This window comes from Eulemur rufifrons, chromosome 8 (genome assembly GCF_041146395.1).
Source record: "Eulemur rufifrons isolate Redbay chromosome 8, OSU_ERuf_1, whole genome shotgun sequence".
Lineage (NCBI taxonomy): Eukaryota > Metazoa > Chordata > Mammalia > Primates > Lemuridae > Eulemur > Eulemur rufifrons.
This window is the reverse complement of record NC_090990.1, coordinates 114,774,326-114,794,106: the sequence shown is the minus strand read 5'-3', so window position 1 is coordinate 114,794,106 and position 19,781 is coordinate 114,774,326. Positions and strand designations below refer to the sequence as shown.

General features: G+C 51.9%; 1 protein-coding gene across 2 annotated transcripts in view; it reads left to right on the top strand.

Moving 5' to 3' along the window:
- SLC6A17 (solute carrier family 6 member 17) overlaps positions 1 to 18,768 on the top strand; it is a 30,288-nt gene extending 11,520 nt beyond the window's left edge. The window contains exons 6-11 of one of the 2 annotated variants that reach the window (XM_069479018.1): positions 12,540 to 12,781; positions 13,019 to 13,211; positions 15,026 to 15,209; positions 15,997 to 16,156; positions 17,769 to 17,931; positions 18,400 to 18,768. In XM_069479018.1, coding sequence (XP_069335119.1) covers positions 12,540 to 12,781; positions 13,019 to 13,211; positions 15,026 to 15,209; positions 15,997 to 16,156; positions 17,769 to 17,931; positions 18,400 to 18,768 — 1,311 coding nt within the window. Of the gene's footprint in view, positions 1 to 12,539; positions 12,782 to 13,018; positions 13,212 to 15,016; positions 15,210 to 15,996; positions 16,157 to 17,768; positions 17,932 to 18,399 lie in introns of both variants that reach the window. The other variant, XM_069479017.1, reaches the window with a different exon arrangement.
- Positions 18,769 to 19,781: the final 1,013 nt, after the last annotated feature.

Below are 19,781 nucleotides of genomic sequence, written 5' to 3'. Positions count from 1 at the left end.
GGCACTGGCCAGGTCACACACCACTCCATGGTCACCAGAAAGGTGATAAATTGGCCCTTGGTGTTCTTGGACATAACATCTGAGGTTTCTACATGAACAACTACAAAGGTCCACTTTATGAAGCACGTAGTGACTCTCCTGAGGCATGAATGTGAATCCTGAGCCACGTGGCTGGCTGAAGGGTTCCTGTGAACACGTGAGATCTGACAGCAGAAAAAAGGCAAACCTGGTTTCCTTGGGGGAAATGGCCGTGAGAAGGAAGCCAACTGTTTTCAATGAATTACTTCAACTGTGTCTCTAGATCATGATCAGTCCAAAGTGTTCACTTGAGTCGTTCAGTCTTTCTACTTTACTGAATTTTATGAGGAGATTATATGCTCTGGTGATGTTCATAAATGTGCAGATTCACAAAGGTCTCCAGATGGGCCCCTTGATGGTGGTAAGAGTCCCCAGGATGTAATTCCACGAGCAAGTGAACAGATTCACCAGGATCAGCTACCAGTCTCAACACACACAATGCTGCTCCCCACTGGCTTCAGACACTCTTTAAAATGTCTTGTTAAGTATGAAATATCTAATGCATATGAACACATATCAAATAACATAATAGGCATTCTTAAGTAATAAAATATTACAGATGCCATTGAAGTACATGTGATCCCATTACCTTCCCTTCCCAATGATAAACACTGTTTTAGTCCATTCCTGCTGCTATTACAAAAATATCTCAGACTGAGTAAAGCATAAACAATAGAAATGTATTGCTCACAGTTCTGGAGGCTGGGAAGTCCAAGATCAAGATTCCAGCAGATTCGGTATCTGGTGAGGGCTCTCTGTTTCAAAGATGGTACTTCCTCTCTGCGTCCTCACATGGCAGAAGGGCAAGGGAGCTCCCTCAAGCCTATTTTATAAGGGCACTGATCTCATTCCCAAAGGCCCCACCTCTTAATACTATCTCATTGGGGATTAGGTTCCAACATATGAATTTTGGAGGGACACCAACATTCAGAACATAGCAACCACTATCCTGAATTTGGGATTTATCCTGCTAACACATTCTTTTGTTATGCAAATATGTGTATCCATAAATAACGTATGGCATTTGTGCATACTTTTAAACTTTACATAAATGTCATCATATTATATATATCCTTCTACAACTTGCTTTTATTTTTGCTTAGCGCTATATTTTGAGATATACCTGTATTGATGTGTAGCTCTAGTACATCAGTTTTCACTGCTGTATAGTATTCCACTGCTGGACTAAGCTAAAACTTATTTATTCATTCTCCAATTGATGATCGGTTTAAGTTGTTTCCAGTTTTCACTATTGCTAATAACGCTACAATAAACCTTATTACACAGCTCTTCATGTACTCAAGTTTCTCTAGGGTATATATGTGTAGAAGTGGAATGGCTGTCTCAAAGGGTATACATATCTTCAGTTTCTCTAACTGTTGGCCAAATTGGTCTCCAAACTGGTGAACATTCCTACCAGTTGCGTGTGAGTGTCCCAGTTGCTCCACACTTGTCAGACTTTAATTTTTGCTGATCAGATGGTGCAAAATGGTTGATGTGCGCTTTGAACAACAGGGGTGCTTCTCTCCAAAACTGTTTCCTGGATGTTCAGAAAACTGTGTGACTCCACTAGCATTTGCAGAGGCCAGGGTTTTCATGAGCTGGGGCTTTGAAAAATCAAATCCAGAAAGCCCTAGAGGAGCCAAGTCACCAAGAACCAGCATGGTGTGGCGCCTGGCCCATCCAACTCTGACTTTCAGGTCTGGATAGAACCTGTGGGGCCCATTTTGAGACCTTGCCTACTTAACATGGAGCAGCTCCTGCCCTTGACCCTGGAGGGATGTTGAACAGGGAGGGCAGGCCTGAAGGGCTTCACAGGCTAAATCTTCCACCAAGGACACCCCTAAACAGCCTGTGCCACTATTTGCTTGTGGCAAGTGATGCCAATGGTGATGGCTGGGGTGAGGTTCCTATTTGCAAATCCTTCCAACTCATCTGCAGAAAGGGTGGGCCCACTCTCAGAAACAATTGTCGGACAGCTCATATGTAGCAAACTAATGTTGCACAGCTGTGACTGTTTCTTCACAGGACTGGGGAGACTGGAGGGGCCGTGGGGGAGCCAGTTCATGTTCTTGCCCTAGAATGGTGCTGTCGAGTGCCTGGTCACTGCCCACAGCTGCCCAGGCTGTGCACCGCTCCAGATCACAAAGTGAATGACATCCCCGGGGTTATGCCATTTGGCAGCCTGGCAGAGTCCAAGGACGTTTTTGGCCAGGGCATCTGAGAACCCATGTGGGAGAAGCACAGGCTCTCCATGGGTTATGCTAAATGGCATGGAAGGTCCTCCCTTCCATAAAGTCATTCAACATTAGAAATAATCCAGGCTATCAGACCTGAGCTTTCAGTCACTATCTTCAAGCAGACAGTTACTGGATATGAGGAATGCAATGTGGCCAGGATACTGTGATGACCCTCTAGCATCTTTGTGGCAACAGTAACCTGTGTCAATGGCTAATGAACTTCTTGAATTCCTTGGGCCACTTTTCTCCTGGTTACTCTTTCCATCTAGTTAAAAACCCAGGTCAGCATGAGGTACCGTGCAATTACTCGTGTGATTTGTTCAACATAAAGTGATGGGTTATGGTGGGTTTTCTCACCATCAAAACTTTCAGGGAAATTACAAATGCTTGTGTCCTTTGGCCCAGCAATTCCACTTCCACTATTTGTCCTACAGATGTGCTGACACATAAGCAAAATGATCAGTGTGCAATATTGGCCATTACAGCATTTGTTTTAGTGGCAAAGGACTGAAAACAACCCAAATGCCCATCATTCACTTATTCGTTCATTCAGCAAAGGGTCACTGAATGCCATTATGTGCTTTACACTGTTCTGGATCCTGTTACCCAGCAATGAAGAAAGCAGACAAAATTCCTAGCCCTCGTGGAGTTTATATTCTGGTGGAGGGAGTTATGTAAAATAAAGAATTGTTGTTGACTGGCGTTGCTAAGGAGAAAAATAAAGAGGAGAAAGAAGGATTGGGCATTTGGGAGAAGAGTTGCAATTTTAGATGGTGTGGTCGGTAAGGCCGCACTGAGAAGTGACATGTGACATGTAACATGTGACACCTCCTCCGGGTGGAGGAGGTGAGGCGCAGACTGCGTGGGTATGCGGAGACAGTGCCTTCCGTTCCAAACAGAGAGAACTATGAGTGAAAAGGGCTTGAGACTGGACATGGCTGGCACATTGAAGGCGGTCATTGTAGCTGGAACAGGAGGGGAAAGGGGTAAGACGTGGTCCGGGGCAGTGCAGAGCTAGATCGTGAGAGTCCTGTAGGCTAGGTAAAGAGTTTGACACTTTACCCTGGGTCGAAAGGAAGCCATTCAGAGTTCTGAGCAGAGGAGTGACACGATCTGATTTCTGTCTTAGGAGGCTCACTGTAAGCCCCTTAGGAGGCTGCCATAGAGAATCTGAGGAGGCAAGGACAGAACAGGGAGACCAACTAGGAGGGTCCTCCAGGTGACAGGGGGCTGGGGTTTGGGCCAGGTGATGGCAATGGGAGCGATGAGAGATGGTTAGATGGAAGACACATGTCAGGGGCAGAGTCAACAGGATTCGCTGTCGGATTGGATGTGACATGTGTAAGGAAGAGAGGAGTCAAGGTGACTCTGAGATCTTTTACCCGAGCTGCGAGAAGGATGGAGTTGACATTTATGGAGATGGGGGAGGCCGTGGGAGGGGCAGAGTTGGTGGGGAACATCAAGGTACTTGTTTGGACATGGCAGGTTTAAAATGTCTAATAGATATCCAAGTGGAGATGTTGAGTAGGCAGCTGGAGATGTGAATCTGGAGGTCAGGGTGGAGGGATAAATTTGGGAGTCTGGGGTGACAGAGTTTAAAGCCGTGGACTGGTTTACAATCACCCAGAGAGTGAACACAGGGACGGGGACTGAGCTGGAGCCCCAGCATTTAGAGGGTGAGAGGGATAGCTGGTGAGGTAGGAGCAGACAGGCAGACAGACATCCCAGAGGCAGAGTGGAGAAAATGCTTTAAGAAAGAGGGAATCATCAGCCATGGCCAAAGCTGCTGAGAGGTCAGGCGATAAGGACTCAGACATGACTGATGCACTTGGCGACAGAGGGGTCGCTGGTGACCTCGACAAAGGCTGTTTTGATGGGATTCTGGGGACAAATCTAACAGGAATGGGTTGAAGGGAAAATGGGAGGTAAGGAATTGGAGACAAGTGATAGAGACCACTTATTCCAGTTTTGCTATAAAAGGAAGCAGAGAAATGAGAAATGAGGTGGTAGCTGGAGAGGGCCCTGGGGGTCAAGGGTGTTACTTCAGAACTTTACAGGACGATAAAAATAATCCATCATGCACCGCGGTGGGAATGTGAAATGGTGCAGTCGCTTTAGACAACAGTCTGGCAGTTCCTCAAAAGGTTAAGCAGAGTTAGCATGTGACCCAGCAATTCCACTCCCAGGCACACATCCAAGAGAACTGAAAACATATGTTCACACAAAAACTTGGGCCTGAATAGCAGCATTATTCATAATAGCTGAAAAGTAGAAACAACCCAAATGTCCATCAGCTGAAGGATGGAGAAACAAAATGTGGTATACGCACGCAACGGGATATTATCCAGCCATAGACAGGAAGGAGTACGGATATGTGCTCCGGCATGGAAGGCCCTTGCAAACATTACGCCGAGTAGAAGAAGCCAGAGACAAATGACCACAAATTGTATGATTCCAGTTACATGAAATATCCAGAACAGGTGAATCCATAAAGATAGAAAGTAGATTAGTGGTTGCTTAGGACTGGGCTTCCGGAGCTGTTGGGGAGACGTGGGGAATGACTGCCAATGGGTATGGGCTTTCTTTTGGGGTGACGAAGAGGTTTTAGAATTGATCGTGGTAATGGTTGCACAACTCTGTGATATACTAAAAACTATTGAATTATGCTCTTAAAAATGAGGAAAGGGGGTGAAATTGACGCTATATGAGAGGCTCCAGTGCCCAAGTGGAGGAGTTGATGTAGGGAGGGGCACACACAGTGCCCACAGAGCAGGAGGGAAGGGCCAGCCCGTGGCACTGAGGCTGGCAGTGAGTTCTCTTGTGATTGCATCATTTTCTCAGCAAAGCAGGAAGCGAGGTGATCGGCCAGGAGTAAGCATGGAGAGGGGTGGAGGTCTGAGGAGGAGCGAGTGTAAAGTAATCGTGTAAGAGATCGGGGGCACGAGTGGCCAGGAGCAGCACTCGGGGCCCACCGAGGCTAGGGCTCGGGTGCGGTGAGCTCCGCCAGCGCTTCAGCGACGCCAGGATGGGCAGTTTTTCACATCTGAACATCTCTGAAAGCGGGCCGTTTCCAACAGTCCTCACACGTGAACAAGCGGGCGGTGCTTACTTCGTGCCGAGCACTGCTAGACACGCCTTGCTTACGTTAGCTCATTTAAACCTCCCACCAACCCCAGAGGCAGGGACGCTTATCCCCTTGCCCAGGTGCAGACGCTGAAACGTGGAGAAGTTGGATAACTGTAGGGACGCGGCGTGAGTGGCAAGGGCAGAGGGGGCAGCTTGGCGAGACTCTGGGACACTGCGGGTTCCCAACTCAACACGCTGAGGACATGCCAAGGCTGGGGCCAGTGGTGGTGGCCCTGGGATGTGGAAAGCTCCATGACAACTTTGGTGTGGATGGTAGGAAAATAAAGGAGGAACATACACACACATATTCACGTGTGTGTATGTGTGTGTAATATACGTGTGTATATAGTGCTGGTATACGCGTAAAATATCACGGCGGGGTACGCAGGAAACTGATGTCATGGTTGTGTCTGGAGAAGCGGAACCTGGTGTCTGGGATACGGGGGTGAGGAAAAGGAGCCTGCAGGATCAAGAGTGTGCATTTACTCCTGCAGGCCTACAGGCCGGGTGCAAAGGTTAGTGGTGGAACTTCTAGACCCCACAGTCAGAGCAGGGGCTTCTCAGCAGGGTGCTGAAGGTGGCCCAGCCTTGTTACCAGAGGGTGGGCTCTGGAGCCAGATGGGCTGGTTCAGATCCCCGCTCCTCAGTTGGCAGCCAGTGGGCAAGTTCCTGGACTCTCAGGGCTCAGTTTCCTTGGTGGCAGGATGGCGGGAATGGTGACACTTCCCTCACAGAGCTGTCAGCAGCGTGCCTAGGCCTGCTCCTGGTGAGTGGAGAGCGCAGGGTGAGCGTTAGCTATTATTATCCTCGTCCCTTGTGAAGGTGACACTGTTCTTGGGCAGCTGGAACCCGGCGCTCCAGTGCCATCTGGCGTCTCATGGCCCCGGCTGGCTCCACACGGGGAGGTGCACGGCAGGGCTGAGAAGCAAGGGTGTGTGCGCCTGTCACACACCAGCCCAGGCTGGGACTCGGCAGCTGCTGGCAGCATCAGAAGCATCTTCATGCCAGTGAGTCAAATGCCTTGAAACACCTTGTTCCCCTGCGTGAGGAAGTGACTCAGCCATCGTGCCAAAGAAATGGCAGGAAGCTGTTTCAGGGCCGGCACCAGAGGAGGGCTTGAGCCTTTCCTTCGGAGGGGAAAGCCCACTGCCCATCTCTCCTCTTGTGGTCACATCCTGCTGCCTGGAAGGACCGTGGGGCTTCCTGAGTCTGGCCATGGGTTCATCCTCTGTTGACACGTGTTGGAATCATATGCCATCACCCAGGGATCTTGCAAAGAGCCCTTTTAATGAATAATAGGCATTCTCTACTGAAGACTCCTGACTCAGTTTACCCTGAGATTAGCATCAGCATCTGTGGTCCTCTGTATCAGCAGGAGCACTCCCGCAGGCTGCGGGCCAGAAGGGAGTGTGCCCGGGTACCGCTCACACCGGGCACGTCTCTCCTCAAGGGTCAGGTCTGGCACTCTCAGATGCTTTCCCAGGGCCCTACTGATGTTAGCTTTGGCTCCGTCACTTTGCTGGGTAATGGGTACACGGAAGTTCGTTACATTATCTTCTCTGCCTTTGTACATTTTATAATAAATATTCCATACTTTTTAAAAATGGAAAAAGAGCAATCTTAAACAAAAAACCAACTTTTGGGCCCGGTGCGGTGGCTCATGCCTGTAATCCTAGCACTTTGGGAGGCCGAGGCGGGAGGATCGCTCAAGGTCAGGAGTTCGAGACCAGCCTGAGCAAGAGCGAGACCCCGTCTCTACTAAAAATAGAAAGAAATCAGCTGGACAACTAAAAATATATAGAAAATATTACCCTGGCATGGTGGCGCATGCCTGTAGTCCCAGCTACTCGGGAGGCTGAGGCAGGAGGATTGCTTAAGCCCAGGAGTTTGAGGTTGCTGTGAGCTAGGCTGATGCCACGGCACTCTAGCCCGGGCAACAGAGCGAGACTCTGTCTCAAAAAAAAAAAACAAAAAAAAACCAACTTTTGTTTTTATTCAAAACTGTGCATACTTCATCCTCCAAGAAATGCCCTGAGCTATAGGGGCAGCTCTGATATGCTGTTTGGGATTGTGGCGTCCTCGCTGGGTGGCTGCCTCCACAAAGGAAATTTGGCCCCGAACCGTGACTAGGTCAAAGAAGTTGTCCACGTCTTTGTTTATTCTAAACCCTTTAGGTTTAAGGAGTGATGAGAATCCTAATGATGGCATGTATTTGGGTCTCACAGATGGTCTGGACCTTTTCGTAAAAACTTTAGTAATGACTGACATAGATCAAAAAGAAATAGTTACCAAAAAAAAAAAGAAAAAGAAAGAAAGAAAGAAAGGAAGGAAGGAAGAGAAGAGGAAAGGAAAGGAGAAGGAGAAGAAGCCAGCATTAAAATAGGCATGTTTTAGAAAGACAAGTTTAAATCCTAAGACCATCTTCTTGTCCTAGAAGACAGCATCTTAGCCCCAAAACACTGGTACCGCTTCCCAGCCCCTTGTCTGGTCCTTTCTGCTCAGCTCACGACCTCAAGGAGAAAGGTCATCTTTTACCCCTCTGTCTCTGTCTCTCTTGCTCCCCACTCATACCTTCTCTTCCACGTGCCAGGCACTGCTCCTGCAAACACGAGCAGGAGGTGGGCTCCACCCCTAAGCACAGAGTGCTGACAGGAAGACACCCCTAAACCTGTGATGTGGGTATTGACATGAGCTGTGAGCATCCAGGGACCATGACTAGCTTGGCCAGGGAACGTCAGGAAAATCTTCAGAAAGGAGGTGACATTTGTGCAGGGTTTTGAGAAATAAATAGGAGTTCACCTGGAAGTGAGCAGAAGGAAGGGAATTCCCGGCGAGGGAACAGCCTGGGCAAAGGCCAGAAATGTGAAAGACCATGATGCTTTTGAAGAGTAGCAAGTTACCTGCATTTAGAGTATTCAGAGAATAGAGAAATGGAAAAGATTTTCTAGGAGACGATGGGGGAACCATCAAAGATTTTTCAGCATGCCAAGGACATGACCTGAACTGTGTTCATCTCAGCCTGCCCTCTCTTACATAGTCTCACACTTCCTCACCAGACTGCCCAGAGCCCTCCCGCCAGGTCCTCATTTCCAGCCTGAGAGAAGTCCCAGGTTCCAGCGGGCTGTGGTAGGCCCGTCACGACTGGCATCCCTGAACACCAGTGGAGGGTGGCCAGCATGCTCCCCAGGCATAAGTCATCCCTCTGCTAATTTCTGGAGCCTTCTGGGAGGATTATTTTTTGAAAACTCACCCAAGTGAGGGGAGTTAACAAAAGCCCTTTCCCGGTGGGACTATGATTATTTTCTTTTCCTTTTCTATATCTTCAGATTTGTATTAGGCACAGTACAGGCCTGTGTTTCCTTATCCACGTGCCAGAATCCAAATAGCCCTGAAAACCAAAAGTTGGTCTTGCATTGTCTTTTGGCTCCCTCAGAACTCATTTGAAGACAAAATGACCTGCACAGATGTGAGGCTATTTATAGTGTTTATTGATTCACTTGGTGTGAATATTCATATTCTGCTGCAGAAATACTAATATGTTTGATCGCAGGGTGCTGCCCTAGACCCCGCGGCGGGTGTTATGTAATTAAGTGGCATAGGCACCATATTGCCTTTCTACAATAAAATTAGAAACAAAAGCTTGAATTCCAAAACAGGTCTGATCCCAGGGCTTTTAGATAAGGAAACAAGGCCCACATTACCTTGTAAAGAAGACGACATTTCATCTTACTTTAAAAACCAGACATCCACTGAGTGTGGTGGGCCCTCAGCAGTGCCCTGTTTCTCTGATCACCTGGCTTTCCCATGTGCCTGCTGGCACACCTGCTACTCACAATTCTTTTTTTTTTTTTTTTTTTTTGAGACAGAGTCTCACTTTGTTGCCCAGGCTAGAGTGAGTGCCGTGGCGTCAGCCTAGCTCACAGCAACCTCAAACTCCTGGGCTTAAGCGATCCTACTGCCTCAGCCTCCCGAGTAGCTGGGACTACAGGCATGCGCCACCATGCCGGGCTAATTTTTTCTATGTATTTTCAGTTGTCCAGCTAATTTCTTTCTATTTTTAGTAGAGACGGGGTCTCGCTCTTGCTCAGGCTGGTCTCGAACTTCTGACCTCGAGCGATCCTCCTGCCTCGGCCTCTCAGAGTGCTAGGATTACAGGCGTGAGCCACCATGCCCGGCCAAGCTACTCACAATTCTATCTCCAGCTCAGCTCTCTCCTCTAAACCCCAAACTCATTTGTCCAGCTGACCACCTGAAATCCCCTCTTAAATGTGTTAAAGATACGTTCAGTTCAACCTTTCTAGAACTAATGTCTTGATCTTCCCTGCCCAACCCCACCAACCTGTTCCTCTCCCACCGTTCCCATCTCCACCTGCTCAGGTAAGCAGGCCAGAAACGTGGCCATCACCTTGGCCTCTCCCTGCCCAGCATCTGCTATCTCCAGTCCATCCCTAGGTCTCCTCGGTTTCTCCTACTAGGCTGTCTCCATCGGCACCACCCCACCCCTAGGCAAAGCCACCACCCCTCCCGCCTGGACCCTGGAAGGTGCTTTCTCGCAGGTCTCCTGCACCCCCTCATTTCTTTTCTGACTGTGGCCCTCCTTCACACCCCTGTGTGGTTTCTCGGACTAGATGCTTTCTTGGGGTGAAGACAAGGATCCATACAGGCCTTTGATCTGACACCTTTCCTATCCCAGCCTCACCTGTACACCACCGCCTCGTCCTCTCTGCTTCAGCCACCAGCCTTTTCCATCCCCATTATGCCCCATTCTCTGTCCCATCTTGAGGCCTCTGCCCGAATGGTCTCCCCTCCCCTTGTAGCCTACCTCTCATCAGCTTTCAGACGTCAGCTCGGTGATCCCTTCCTCTGGGGAGCCTCCTTCAGCCTCCTGATTCGCTCAGATTCCTGTTCCGGGCTGTCTGAGCACTGGATGCTTGGCCTTCACGGCCCTTGTTACATTTGCAATTTAGCATCTTTTTGTGGGATCATTTGGCTAATGTCTGTCTCTCCGACTAGAATGTAAACTCCACAGGAGCTGAGACCCCAGCTGCCTTTGCTCCCCGGGGTCTCCCCATTGCCTGGTGCCGGGCCTGGCCCACAGCAGCTGCTCCAGGACTGAAGGATGGGTGGCTGCACGTGGTAGCCACAGGGAGCCACGACACCTTCCACCTGCTGAGTACACGGGGGCGGGGCGTGGGGAGAGGCTCTCCGCATGGATGCCAAGGGGCTCTTAGATCCTCAGAGGCTGGGTTCTGCGCTCTCGTGGTGGACTAAAGATGGCTCTACCCATTTTGTGTGGGGTGGGGACCTTAACCTCCCCTGGAGTACTCGCCAAACAGACAGTCCCCCTGGGTCTCCATCTGTGCCCAGACCCTGAAGGCTGAAGGCCCTTCTGCCACCCGCACCTCCCCTTGTCAGCATGTGGGCACCTCGCTCAGCCTCACCGCTCAGCCTCAGCCCTCCAAGCTTGCTGACACCTCAGCTGGTGGAGTGACGTGCGTGGGAAGCTGCTGAGATGGCAGGCAGGGGCCTCTGTCCTGGACGTTAGGGCCGTGACGTTAGAGCCTGACAGGCCCTACGGTCCAGCACCTCGCTGTTCAAATGAGGAACAGACTCCCCCCCAGGCAGCAGAAGGGGCAGCCGGGACAGGACCCACGCAGGGCTTGTGGCCGCGGGGTGGTGAGTTCTCTGACTTGTTCCTTGCCCCCCTAGTCTGTCTAGAGTGAGGTCACTTAGGTCCACTTCGGCAGCAAAGGTGGAGGGGAAAGTGCTCTGGGGAGTGTAGATGACAGGCAAACTCAGTCGGCAGCAGGTGCTAAGGTGGCACCACGGCCCACACTGGAAGATCTGTACTTTAGAAACCCCCTGCCCCAGCCAACCAGCTCCAGTACTTTCAGCAAGTAATTTTATCTTTGGTTCTCAGTTTACCTTTTCAAAATATGAATCATAATCCTGCCCCCTGCCAAAAAAAAAAAAAAGCAAAAAACCCTGTCGTGACTAAGTCAGCATCATTTTGTCAGGATTAAGTGCTACTATGTATGAGGCATTACTTACTGCTCTACGTTTGGTCCTCACAGTCATTCTGACAGGGAGACTCTATTACTATGCCCATTTTTCAGATGAGAAAACTGAGGCTCACAAAACAGGCACTGACACTTGCCTAAGGCTTCATAGCTATGTAAAGGTAAGACTTAGGATTGAGACCTAGGTCTGTATGCGACTTTGGTCCCTGACTCAAGGAACAAATAGTAAAAGGAAAATGGATGTGAAAAGGGCTTTGGAAATTGCCCCATGCCATCCAAATGCTGTTGCGGTTCGGGCTCCTGTTAGGTCTGAGGGCAGATGGAGGCTTAGGCAGGGGCTGCCTCTCTCCAGGGATTGTCTGGGTTCTGGACTTCAAGTTCAATGGGGCTTCTTCTGTGACCTGGAACTGGTAGATGTGTATAGATGAACTTTAGGCCTCTTTTGCTGGGAAAGGGGAGATTAAGTAGGCAGAGGAAGAAGAAGGTGTAAATAAATAAATAATTTAAAAATTAAAAATATAAAGAAGAAGCTGTTTTTTTTTTTTTTTTCTCTTCCCAGCCCCCACGGTTTGAGATGGAAGAGGTGCCAGGGTTCTCGGTTCTCTTGTACTGTTTTGCAGGCTATTCACTGCATCAGTCTAGGAGGCACCCATTCACACCATAGTCTAAGTGAATGGCACTCCCTAGAGTTGTGCGCTGCACAACTGTACTTGATAGCCTTGGCCATATTCCTTAGTATGATAGCTCCATGATAAGTAATGATAGCGGTTAAAATTAACTGAGAGCTTACTATGTAAGCACTTAGCATTTATTTTATCTTACCTAGGCCTCACAATAATTCTGTGAGGTTGAGAGATGCTTTGCTATCTGTGTTTTACACGTGGGGAAATCAAGGCTCAGAGGAGTTAGGGGAATTGCCAAGTTCACACAGCCACAGCATCTTACCACCATGCCATGCTACCTCGAAACGCTGTTGAAGCTGAGGACAGTGGTGTGGAGGAAACCCCAGTGCACGTGAATAAAACCATGGTCTCTGTATCTCTTTTCTTCTTTCCGCCTTGGTCCTCCCCCATAGCTGGACAAGATGCTGGACCCCCAGGTGTGGCGGGAGGCAGCTACACAGGTCTTCTTCGCTCTGGGGCTGGGCTTTGGTGGCGTCATTGCCTTCTCCAGCTACAACAAGCAGGACAACAACTGCCACTTTGATGCTGCCCTGGTGTCCTTCATCAATTTCTTCACCTCGGTGCTGGCCACCCTCGTGGTGTTTGCTGTGCTGGGCTTCAAGGCCAACATCATGAATGAGAAGTGTGTGGTCGAGTAGGTGGCATCTCTCCTCCTGTCCCTCCTTACCTGGGAGTGGGTAGGTGGGCCGAGCATGGAGAGAGGAATGGAGATCAGAGAAGCACTCTCTGTCCCAGCCCTGGACCACAGGGAGAGGCTCAGAGATGGCTCTGTCGATGGCCTGGGGGGGTCCTGCCTGGGAGCAGCCTCCAGGATCTTGCCCACCGCCCCACCCCTGCCTTCTCACCTGGCCCTCTCCCCTTTGTGCTGCAGGAATGCTGAGAAAATCCTGGGGTACCTCAACACCAACGTCCTGAGTCGGGACCTCATCCCACCCCACGTCAACTTCTCCCACCTGACCACAAAGGACTACATGGAGATGTACAATGTCATCATGACCGTGAAGGAGGACCAGTTCCCAGCCCTGGGCCTAGACCCCTGCCTTCTGGAGGACGAGCTGGACAAGGTGTGGGGACAGGCTGCCCTTCCCTGGACAGGCAGGAGCCCAAAGAACAGCCCTGAGTGTCTGGAGCTCCGGTGCATGCCCTAGGAAGCTGGTGGGCAGTCATTCTTGTACTTAGTAGGCGAGGACCTACCATGTGCCCGGAGGGAGCAGGAGGGATGAAAGGTATCAGCCAAAGCTGCTGCCCTGGGGTAGGCTTGAGGCGACAAGGCAGACACACAGGGTCACAGAAATCACAATAAGTATATGGGACAACTTTCCCATTTTTTGTGCACCTGTTACTGCTGTATGTAATGTACTTAGAACAGTGCCTTGTACACAGCGCGCGTAAAGTAAGTGTTGAGATTAGTGTGTGCCCTTTACTGTTTATCTCCCTTGGCCCTCATGACAGCTCTATGAGTTGAGTATTAACATTGCCCCCTGTTTTACAGGTGAGGAGCCTGTCAGTTGGGGCTTGATCAAGGTCTCCCAGCTAGTAAGTCAGGGAGCCAGGGTTCTCATGCAGGTAGTCTGGTTCGGAGCCCACGCTCTGAACTGCCCCTTGATGCTTCTGTCCCCTCCCCCAGCTGTGCCCACTCCCACTCCCTCTGCCATGATGACCTTTAGCCCCAGCTGGAGCAGCGGGGTGCTGCCTCCTCCTTAATGCTCGGGCCCAGGTTTGGATACCTTGCTTCTATTTGTGTTTGCATAGCCAGACACTTCCAAACGACTGTTCCGTTAGAAGGGGGAGGGAGGAAGAGACACAGTCACAGTGTCCTGGGAACCCACTGGCACCAAGGCTCGCATGGGGCAAAGCCAGCTCTCATCAGCCTGGGCTAACCCTGCCCTTCTTCATGGGACCAGGGAAGGGGACACTTTCCCCGAGCTGATGGCTGAGTTCCGTGTTACAGTCCACTGCCCTGGACTGGCACCGTCCTAATGCTGAGGGAGCTGCATCCTGCAGCCCTGATCCCTTCCCGGGTGATCAAGAGCCAAAGAGCCCAACCTGGGGACCCCTGCCCTGGTTTCTTCCCCAGGTGGCTGGCGGCATAAAGGACTGCCGCCTTCCATGTTCCCGGAAACTCTGCCCCATGCTCATGGGCGTGGCCTGGTCCTTTCCATAAAACCGGGCTCATAGCAGTTTTTCCATATAATACAACCTCAATAGCACCAGAATGACAAGATTACATAGTGTTCCCTCACAATCACTGAACATTACAGGAAAAGTATAAGTGAGGTCAGCGTCAGTGTGTGGTCACTTGCCCATGAGCAGGGGTCCCAGCATTAAGGCAGTGGCTCTCTACCGTGGCTGCCCCTTAGAGTCACCTGGGGAGCTTTATAAAACTCCAATGCCCAGGTTCACCCCAGACCAATCAAATCATCGTCCCTGGGGTGAGACCCCAGCAGCGGTGTTTTTAAAGGCTCCAGTGTGCTGAGAGCGCTGAGATCTGGAGTTCCGAAGTTCGGAGCTGGGCACAGCCACAGTGTGGCTGGAGCAATCAGGGAGGACATCTTAGGGGACGAGGGTCTTGAGCTGGCATGTTTCTAAATGTGAGCATCTTCATCCGAATCACCTGGGTCCTGGTACAGCCTGCAGACTCCAGGTCCACAGGTGAACTTCTGAGTTTGTGTTTTTACTCCCCCCCAAATTCTGACGCCCACTAATGTCTGAGACCCACCTGCCCAAACCAGCGGGATTTATGTAGAGGTGGGGATCCCTAGGAAAGAGGGAATAGTTACTCCGAAAGCTCTGGGGGAGGGTGAGGAAGCAGGGGGCTCTTGGGGTGGAGGTGGCCTCACTCACGAGCCCTGCTCTCTGCCCGCCTCAGTCCGTGCAGGGCACAGGCCTGGCCTTCATCGCCTTCACGGAGGCCATGACGCACTTCCCCGCCTCCCCGTTCTGGTCCGTCATGTTCTTCCTGATGCTCATCAACCTGGGCCTGGGCAGTATGATCGGGACCATGGCGGGCATCACCACACCCATCATCGACACCTTCAAGGTGCCCAAGGAGATGTTCACAGGTAACTCCTCCCTGCAGCCGCCACTGGGCCCTGCAGGCTGCCCACGTGAACAACAGCCAGGTTCTGGCTGACTTTAGACAGATTGGGTCCCAACTGGGTCATTCGTGACCCCATGTCCAGAAGGTCCACCGCGCACACAGCTAGAGCCTGGCAGTGCCGCTCCGCAACAGGCACTCACAAGCCAGGAGGAGAAAGCTGTTTGGAAATCTGGGCCAAACCCGAGCTGGGAGATAGGCCTCTTCCTTGGGTCACTTGCCCCTCTCCCCAAGGGTCTGCTGGGTGGTCTTGAGCAGGGTGCCCTCTGCCAGCACTGGCCTTGCACCCTATTCCACCTTTGTCCCTCCCAGTTCTGGGCTCTGTTTCCAGTCCCTTCTGTCCCGATTGAGTTGGTCTGGGCTGTCACCTGCGTCCCCAGAGCAGAGTATCCTCCTGTTCTCAAATGGGGAAACTGGGCTGGAAAAAAGACTCTGGGAACAATCAGATGAATCATTTAAATTAGATGCAGCAGTTAAATAGAGCACCCGCTTGGGCCAGGCACTGTGCCAGGGGCGGGGCACGGGAGAAGAAAGGAGCCACGATGCCTTCCTCAGGATGCTCCCGCCTGGTAGAGTCAGGCTCGGCTCCTCAGCCTCCGGATCCCTTGTGCAGGGCCGGGCCTGCTGGAGGGTGGGCTGCAGGCCTGCTGCGGGGAAGAGTGAGATGGGAGGGGCCCGGGTGCCCCTAAGACCCCCAGGGCCCCGCCCACCCTGCACCTTTGCCCCCACACCGGCCTCCCGGCTCTCTGTAGTGGGCTGCTGTGTCTTTGCATTCTTCGTGGGGCTGTTGTTCGTCCAGCGCTCCGGAAACTACTTTGTCACCATGTTTGATGACTACTCGGCCACCCTACCACTCACTGTCATCGTCATCCTCGAGAACATTGCTGTGGCCTGGATCTATGGAACCAAGAAGTAAGGGGGACATGGGGAGAGGTGGGGACAGGAGGAGGGGTCTGTCACATCATGACTCCCTGGAGAGACAGGAGATCATAGCGTCAGAATGGCAGAGCTCAAAGTGCCCTTACAGATCCCTTAGGGAAACTGAGGCACAGAGAGAGGACATGGCTGCCCAAGGCCAATTGTCCAGTGAGAGAGAAAGCCAGGCTGAGGACCTGGGAGTCCTGGGTTCAGGTCCTGGCATCATCTTTCAATTACCCTTTCCTGGGTACCAGCTCTCTTCGAATTCTGTTAAGCTTGTTAAGCACATAGTGGGTACATAAGAGGCCCTGCCCTTAACTTGTAGACTTTGGTGGCCTTCGCAATTTTAGAGGACCTAGATAGGGTCCTGAGATGAAGTATGGTTTCAGCCCCTAGTTTGGAGTCACACGGAAGAAGAGTATTCGGCAGTAAGAAAGGTCTCGTGGCCTAAGCCTAGGGCAGACCTACACTCACTGTCAGCTCCTGGCCTCATCCCTGATGTAAGGACAAATATGTGTCCCCAAGATGCTCCAGGACTAGGTCCCTCTCACTCAGTCAGCGTTGGCTATGGCCACACTGCCCTTGTCCTTGGCAAAACCGACCTCCGCTAACCCATTCTGTCTGAACGCTCCGGATGCCTGTCCTGGCTGTGGCCCTGGGGCTGTCTCACAGAGAGGGCAGGAGGGAGGGGCAGAAAAGGAGCACTCCCGGCTGCAAGCCAGGGCTGGAAGGGACCATGACTCTTTTGTGTCACAGACTCCTTGGGCAGTCTGGTGAAGCCCCTGTACTCCCTCTCAGAATATTATTTTAAATGAATAAGGTAAAATATATAAGATTATATAAGAAACTAGTTACATTGAAAAATAGCAAAATATTGTTTAAAACGTGTAGTAATGTGTGTGCACTTTAATGCATTAAGTTACAAGATCTAGCTGTGGATCTAATAACAATGGTAATTTTGAAGTAATAATGAATATAAATGCTGTCTCTAGGTATCTTCACAACAACTGTAATGTGATATGAAACTATGTGTGACTTAATTTATTGGTGACAACGCCACAGATATTGTTAATGCTACTGTGGTTGCTTGTATTTATAATAGAAATGCCAGGTGTCAGTTAGGTGTCATTGAGGTAAAGAGGATTTTTCGGTATGCCATTCAGGCACATAGCCTGCCCGCCTCGGGGACTTCTCAGGGACCCAGCGGTCAGAAACCCCTGAGTCGGGCAGCTTTCTGCCTTTAAATGCCAGGGAAGTGCACTTCACCTTCTCCAGCAGGGGGAGTCTCGAGCTTGGCCAGTGTGAGGGGGTCTGGGCGTTCCGTACACAAACAAGCCCTCTGGTGCTTGTCCACCTGCTTAGGGCGTGTCTGATGGCTCTATCACGTCCCTGGGTGGGGCATGATGTGACGGAGTCAGAGGAGGATAGAGGAGGACTGCAGAGCCTTCCCAGAGGAGTCAGGGAATTTGAAGACTAGAAGAACCCAGGAGGGAGGGACTGGTCAGTGAAGGCTTCCTGGAGGAGGTGGCAGTGGGGGAAGAAGGAGGCATGGTGGCAGGGGCTGGGGGGGGGGGGTAACTGCTGGCTCCTCTGCTCTGCCTGGCAGGTTCATGCAGGAGCTGACGGAGATGCTGGGCTTCCGACCCTATCGCTTCTATTTCTACATGTGGAAGTTTGTGTCTCCGCTGTGCATGGCAGTGCTCACCACCGCCAGCATCATCCAGCTGGGGGTCACGCCCCCGGGCTACAGTGCCTGGATCAAGGAGGAGGTGAGGGGTGGGGCCCCCGAACCGCAGGGACATTTCATCTTCCCGGGCCTAATTTAATGCAACAGCCAATAGGGATTAACCTTTATGGGGCAGCCACTATGTACCCGGCCCTGCCAGGTGCTCTGCACACCTAATCTACAGTCTTTACAACAACCCAAAGAGAGAGGTGGCATTATGACTGTGGCACAAATGGGGAAACTGAGGCTCAGAAAGATTAACGCACCTGTCTAATTTTTCTAACCCATGTTCTCTCTCATGTGTGTGGAGTGGAATTACCTGCCCATTTTACAGGTGTAGAAACTGAGACCCCTTAACCAAGGTGACCAGCTAAACTCGAGTAGCAACCCCTGATGACCCCCTTCTCTGATGGTGCCTGGCCAGGATGGTGGGAGGGGAGAGGAGTAGAAGGCATGGGTGAGGGTAGGGAGGGGAGGGCTCACCGCAGCCCTCACCGCCACCCACCTCCAGGCTGCCGAGCGCTACCTGTATTTCCCCAACTGGGCCATGGCCCTCCTGATCACCCTCATCGTCGTGGCGACCCTGCCCATCCCCGTGGTGTTCATCCTGCGGCACTTCCACCTGCTCTCCGACGGCTCCAACACCCTTTCCGTGTCTTACAAGAAGGGCCGCATGATGAAGGACATCTCCAACCTGGAGGAGAACGACGAGACCCGCTTCATCCTCAGCAAGGTGCCCAGCGAGGCACCCTCCCCCATGCCCACTCACCGCTCCTACCTAGGACCTGGCAGCACTTCCCCCCTGGAGAACAGTGGCAACCCCAATGGACGCTATGGGAGCGGCTACCTCCTGGCCAGCACCCCTGAGTCGGAGCTGTGACCACTGCCCGGACCCCACCCGCCTCTCCCCCTACATCCAACCTACCCACTTGTCCAGGCCTGGCCTCTTCCTCCATGGTGGCCACTGGGCCCAGGCCAGGCCTTCTGCCCAAGGAGAGAGGGTCCGCCCTGCCTCTTTCCCTACTTCAGTTCCAGCACACTCTGCTCCCCAGCCCTGAGCAGGGGGTGAGAACAGCTCTGTCCCCCAGTTCAAGCCCCCAACCCATCTAACCCTCTGAGAGCCTCTCACCAAACTGCAGCTGTCACCGGAACACTGCGGAAGTCCTGATTCCCAGGGCAGGGGAGACTCCAAGTGGCCACTGTAGGAGTCACTCCGCCCTCCCCCTCTCCCTGTGACTTGCCGTCTGCAGTTCTTAGGGCTTGGGGGTCCCCCTGTGCTGCCAGGTAGTGGTGGTGAGAGGCATTGGGGCCGGGGATGGGTGGTGGGCTCTAGCTCAGTCTGCCACACCCAGACCAGGCTGCTCCTGGGCTGAGAGCCCCCTGATGGAAGGCCGTACCTGGGAACAGGTGCTCCAGGGCTCGGGGCTTAGACTTGGGAGGGGAATGCAGAAGCCAGCAAGTTCCATTTCCTGAGGGTGGGGGGCCCTCTTGAATAAGAGCCCTGGCATCAGGGATGAGGGAGCTGCTCTGCCCTGGGCTCCTGGAGGAATATTCAGATGTCCTTGCCCCTGCCTGGGGTGGGTGGGGAGTGTTCCTGCATCTTGCCTGGGAGGGCAGTGACTGGGCCAGAACCCTTCCCCACCTGGATTAGGGCTTAGCCATCTCCCTGCCCCGCCCCGACCCCCGGAGCCTAGAGTGGTGGCCTCTGCCTCTCTCCTGGAAAGAGAAAGGGACAATGCAAAGAGAGGTTTCCAGAGCACAAACTGATGGTTCCCAGCACAATTTAGATGGTTTGGAGCACAATTGTGAAGCACACACCCCCTCCCCTTGCCTATGGCCCAATTTTCTCTCTAGTGGCAGCTTTTCCCCTGGAATAGAGGTCCCTGGGGTTCA